The sequence below is a fragment of the Neltuma alba genome, unplaced genomic scaffold (genome assembly GCF_004799145.2).
Source record: "Neltuma alba isolate B1F8T4 unplaced genomic scaffold, ASM479914v2 tig00010889_pilon, whole genome shotgun sequence".
Classification (NCBI taxonomy): Eukaryota; Viridiplantae; Streptophyta; class Magnoliopsida; order Fabales; family Fabaceae; genus Neltuma; species Neltuma alba.
In genome coordinates, this window is record NW_021635676.1 from 326,718 (window position 1) to 332,972 (window position 6,255).

Below are 6,255 nucleotides of genomic sequence, written 5' to 3' on the forward strand. Positions count from 1 at the left end.
AGTTGTTTGGTATGTTAACAGAAGTATCATATGATTTTAAATTTGTATATGTATGTTCAAGATAAAAAGATCAAAAGGGAAAAACAAACTCTCTTCAGTCATCATCTTCATCGTTCCTATCCTAGAAATGGAACATCCACCGTCGAAAATCAAACTTAAAACAAATAATAAAAAAAATCATCTTCCTTTCTTGCAGTTCAAAAACATCTCACCATGAACGTGCTCTTGTTATTCGAAATCTGGTAGGGAAGACTTCATCGCTGCCTTCTGGAAACTCAGATTCTCATCCCTATGATGATATTCCTTCATTGAACGATGACTCACGGCACCCACAATGACTGCTTTTACGGTCGATTTATAGATCCACCGATACACGAGACCTTGAAATTTCACGGAACAAGAGAAGAAAGAGAGGGCAAAGAGAGAAAATTTCAGACACAAATGGAGATGGCAAAAAGAAGTCGACACGGGGAACCGAGTTCCATCATTTGGGTTCCACAAGAATCGGCTTCCTTCTTACCAAACGGCCCAATTTTTCACTTCTCATCCCAGTTCCAATTTTAAGGCATCACTTCCATGCCACTAAATGTAGCATTAAATTCACACATATAGATTCACAGAATTCCACCTTTTTTTGGATTTTTAGGTTGACAACGTTGCTAACTCTTTGAAATCATTCTTTTATTGTGATTGTCATTAAATGGGTCATATTCAAACTCCATTATCACCGTATCCTACGTCGCCGTTGCCATTTATTTTATTACTTAATAAAACAATGAACCATCTATTATTAGCATGACCTGAGACATATAAAATTTATTTAGTCTAAGAAGCCAAAAGGAAAGGCTCTAGTAAAAATCAATTAGAGAAAAAACAAAAATCAAAAATCAAAACGCAAGCCAAACAACTCAAAATATTTTAAATAATAAAAAAAAGACTAAAGTATACATTTGGTTTTTTAACTTTGTATAAGGTTTTAATTTGATCCTTTAACTTTAAAAAGCATACATTTGGTCCTTTAACCCTAAAATCATTAGGTTTTAATGATGATTTTTTTTGTAACAATCATGAATATTTTGAAAATTAAACTTAATATGTTAGCATTTGATAATATTTTATGAACATTTAAGATCTTAATGTCATCATTTTTTAAAAAAATTTTAGGGTTAAAGAACTAAAAATATACTTTTTAAAGTTAAGGAACCAAATTGAAATATTGTACAAAGTTATAAGACCAAATGTATCTTTTAGACATGAAATAAGAAATAAAAGAAAACCACTAATTTTAACGAGAACCCCAGAATGAATCACAAATCACAGGTAACACAATATCTCTCACAAACACACAAATTCACAAATTACATCAACCAACAGAAAATCATGACAAGAACCAACCACATTTCAAACCTATTTTAATAGAAGGAAAAGAGAAAACGAGGGTAAATGAATGAAAGTTTAGAACTTGCTTAATTAGACTATGATCTCCGTAGAAGTTGTGAGAGACTGAACAACAAACACCTAAGGGGGCTAGACTACTGATAATCTCTTAAAATTCCTACTGAGTTAAGCTGATTTAGCGCTCTTTTATTGGGTTTGAAAGTCAATTTTGCAGGAAACAAAGCCTGAGGAGAGTAAAGAATGGAGAAAAGCTGAAAAGAAGTCAGTCGCTGCGGCATCTGGGAGAAAACGCCGCGGCGGCTCAAACAGAAAGGGAGGAGTGCGTCTATGTAAAAGGCGCCGCGGCGCCTTACTAAATCCGCCGCAGCGCCCAAGCTGTGTCGGAGGAAGCCTGTTCGGTATAATCTGCCGCGGCCGATTGTCACATGAGTCGCGGCGCCGAAGCCTCGAAGGAAAGTCATTCTGTAATAGGCGCCGCGGCGTCTGACCCCTCGCAGCTGTGCTTTTTATATGGTAACTTAAAAAATTAGGGCGTATAGAGGTGGATACTCGGTTTTTCTGGGGGACTTCGACTTTGGAGCAATTTTAGAGGCTGGCTCTGCTAGGGTTTGGAGTTTTGGAGGCTTGGAACCTTTGGGCTTGAAGCTAGAAGAAATTCGAAGCTTGTAACTTGAATTTTTTGGGTTTTCTTCTTCTTCCCTTCTTGTTTCTGCCATGACTACTAGCTACTCTTATAGTTATAGTTCTTTACTCGATATGTATAGCTATATCTGTTTTTCTAGGATTATTTTGATCTATTGTATGGATTGAGACTTGGTTTTACTATCTCTTGAGTGTTAATGATGATGTTCAGTTGTTTTTACTTTGAGCTTAATGCTTCCTTTTGTCTGGCCATCATTTGGATTGCTTGACTGATTAGTCTAACTTGAGAAAGTTTAACTAATTCGTGAACTTTGGTAAAAACATGCTAGTCCAAAAATTTAATTAAGTAAATAGATGGTTTGTCGATAGAGCAGAGATGTATCTGTTGACCTAGCATAGACTAAATGGGTTTTGGTTTTTAAAGTGCAACCTTTTCAAACAAGTGCAAGAGATTGCTGTGTTTTAATTGTGATTGCAAACATTTGGTTTTGACTTGAGAAAGCTTAATCAATTCTGCAAATCCAGGCTAACTAAACTTATTGTAAAGTACTACTTGAGAAGTAATTAATCCAGTTTCATGAAGTACTTTAGTGAAGAATAACCCTAGTCTCTTAATTGTTTCAAGGTCGATTTGATTTTATACTGCTTTAAACCATTGTTTTCCTAATTTCATTTCACAAACTCTTTTACAACAATTGTTTCACTTAACCTAATCAAATACACAATTATGATTTTTAACTCATCTAGCCTTAGTCTCTGAGGGAACGATACTTTTTATATTACTTGCGACCCGTCCACTTGCGGTTAAGTTAATCGGTAAACAAGTTTTTGGCGCCGTTGCTGGGGACTAACGGCGAGAGTGTTTGAGGTTGATTGTCCTTATTGTGTGATTGGCTACGCTTAAGTTTCAGTTAGCATTTGTAGTGGTTATAGGTAGTAGTAGTATTTATTTCATTCATTTCTCTTGATAAGTTTGATACTTTTGTTTTTGATTTGAATGTGCAGGTAACCCCTGACGCATGCAAGGAAGACTGGAAGTTATTGTGGAAGAAGTTACTGAAGAAGAATCCAGGATGGGAGAAACTGAAAACACACCGGAGATTCAACAACAACCTCAGTTACTTCCACTACCACCACCTGAATCAAAATCAGAAGAAAACATGGCGGAGGAAGATGAGAACGACGTGTACACCCTGGATGACTATTTGGATAAAGAAGGGCAAACTTTTCACTCAAGTATCCGTCTACTAGACATTCAAGCTAGGAATTTTGAAATCAAGCCCGTTATGATTCAACTACTGGGGATGATCGGTACTTTTGAAGGAAATTTTAATGACGATCCAAATGAGCATTTGACCAAGTTTATAGAGGTTTGTGAGAACTTCAAACAAAATAGGGTTACTAAAGATGCACTGCGATTGAGATTGTTCCTCATGTCGTTATCTCACAAGGCAAAAACGTGGTTGAATTCTTTACCAGAACACTCCATTAAGACTTGGGATGATCTTGTATCTAAGTTCAAGGCCAGATTTATTCCAAGGGGTAAACATGCTACATTAAGGGGTGAATTGCTTTCTTTCGAGCAGCATCCGGATGAGTTATTCTACGAGGCTTGAGAAAGATTCAAGGATATGTGGAGAAATTGTTCAAATCATGAGCAAAAGAAATATGTTCTAATGGAAGCCTTATGGAATGGGTTGAATGATCAGACAGTGACAATGCTGAATACTGCTTCAAACGAAGGAATCGGAAAGATGAAGGTAAATGAGCTATATGAACTGTATGAAGAGGTGGCATCTAGCACTATGCAACAGTATAACAAGAGAAGGTAAAGTTCTGGGAGATATAAGGAGCCTAGTTCTTCATCACAAGGGATATTGCATCGCAACTTGAAGCAATATCTAAGAGATTTGACAATCTGGAATTGCAGATTAAGAAAGGAAATGCTGCAAGAGTTCATGCACTTCAGGCTCCGGGATACACTTGTGACCATTGTAATGAGGAATATCATTCTGATCAATGCCCATACACTTTGGAGACAGTCAATTATATGAATAATGCACAGTGAAGACCACAAGGAAGCCCTTACTCTCAAACTTACAATCCAAATTTGAGAAATCATCCAAATTTCTCTTGGCGAAATGGGCCAAGTTTGAATCCGCCACAAATATTACCATCTGGTGCTAAACAAATGGGCCCCCTGGTTTTCATGGTCAATCGCAGCAACATCAATTGCAACAGCAGCATCCTCAAAAAGAAGAATCCAAAATTGAGAAGATGTTTGCTCAACTATTAGCAAATCAAGAATCTGCAAGGGCTGAGAATAAGGCAACATTTTCTCTCCATGAAACTGCCATAAAGAATCTCGAGGTTCAAATGGGTCAACTGGCTTCACAAATGAATGTACTCACAAGAAACAGCTTACCAAGTGATACCATTCCCAATCCAAAAAGGGATGGTAATGAAGAGTGCAAAGCTATCAGTTTGAGAAGTGGAAAGCAACTACCTGACATTCAGAGGCCTAGTAAGACCAGCAAGGACATCACTAACAGTATGGTGACTGACCTTAATACAAATGAGCTTTCAGAAGAAGGTGGTGTAGTAGAAGAGGAAGAAACCAAGAAAAGGAAACAAACAGAAGAAAATCTCAATGATGTGGTTCGAAGAAAGAATGTAGAGGGTGAAATGGTTGATGATAAAAAGAGGAAGACAACTCCCCCTCCTGCTACACAGATGCCGCCACTTCCCTTTCCTCAAAGGTTCAGGAAGAAGGATGAAGATGTTCAATTCAAGAAATTTGTGGACATGTTTAAGCAATTACACATCAACATCCCGTTTGCTGAAGCATTAGAGTAGATGCCTAAGTATGCTAAGTTTCTTAAGGATGTTCTCTCCAAGAAGAAGAGATTTGGTGAATTTGAAACACTAGCCCTGACTGAAGATTGTAGTGTCATCTTGTAGCGAAAACTCCCACCCAAATTGAGAGATCCAGGCATTTTTTATATTCCATGCAACATAGGCAAACACTTCAATGGAAAAGCCCTATGCGATTTGGGAGCAAGTGTTAACTTGATGCCTCTAGCTGTATTTAATCGATTGAATTTGGGTGAAGCTAGGCCAACAACTGTTACATTGCTTTTTGCTGACAGAAGTATCTCATATCCAAAAGGGATTATAGAAGATGTCTTGGTGAAGGTAGATAAATTCATATTCCCAGCCGATTTCATTGTGTTAGACTGTGAGGTAGATTGGAATATCCCCATTATTTTGGGACGGCCATTCTTAGCAACCGCAAGAACCCTTATTGACATAGAAAAGGGTGAGATCACCATGCGAATAAATGATGAGAAGGTGATATTCAACATGAATCAAGCCTTGAAGTTTCCAGATGATTCTGCTCACTGTAATTGTATCGATGTGATTGACACTACAGTGCAAGAGGAGTTGATTAACTCTTTGACCAAAGACCCATTAGAAGCATTGTTGATTGGAGAAACAAGTAGTATTGATGGCAAGGTTGAAGCTTATGCAGAAATGATGAGTATTGAAGCATTTCCGTATCGAAAAGCTAAGACTTTTAAGCCTCTGGATGTGACTAGTGCTTTAAGCTCTCCTCTAAAGCCTTCTGTGGATGAACCGCCGGTGTTGGAGTTGAAGACTTTACCATCACATCTCAAGTATGCCTACTTGGGTAATTACTACTTTACCTGTGATCGTTTCTTCTAAGTTGTCCACGTTGCAAGAAGAGAAACTGTTAAGGGTCTTGAGACACCACAAGAAAGCTATTGGGTGGTCTATAGCTGACATCAAAGGGATCAACCCTTCTATTTGTATGCAAAAGATTTTATTAGAGGATGGTCACAAACCTTCCATTGAGCATCAAAGGAGATTAAACCCGGTTATGAAAGAGGTAGTTAAGAAAGAGATCCTTAAATGGCTTTCTGCTGGCATAGTCTACCCTATTTCTGATAGTTCATAGGTGAGCCCAGTTCAATGCGTCCCTAAAAAAGGTGGTATAACTGTAGTGGCTAACACCCGAAATGAGCTAGTTCCAACTCGTACTATGACTGGGTGGAGAATTTGCATGGACTATCGAAAGTTAAATGTAGCAACCAGAAAAGACCATTTCCCGCTGCCATTTATTGATCAGATGTTAGATAAACTTGCTGGGCAAGAATTCTTTTGTTTCTTGGATGGGCATTCAGGATACAACCA

The 6,255-nt window shown here is 37.9% G+C and overlaps 1 protein-coding gene across 1 annotated transcript; it reads left to right on the top strand.

The window, feature by feature from the left end:
• Positions 1-4,896: 4,896 nt before the first annotated feature.
• Positions 4,897-5,766, top strand: LOC114759752 (uncharacterized). Its single transcript, XM_028948992.1, has 2 exons — positions 4,897-4,984; positions 5,060-5,766. Exons 1-2 carry the CDS (start codon positions 4,897-4,899, stop codon positions 5,764-5,766), a joined length of 795 nt encoding a protein of 264 aa, XP_028804825.1.
• The last annotated feature ends 489 nt before the right edge of the window (positions 5,767-6,255 follow it).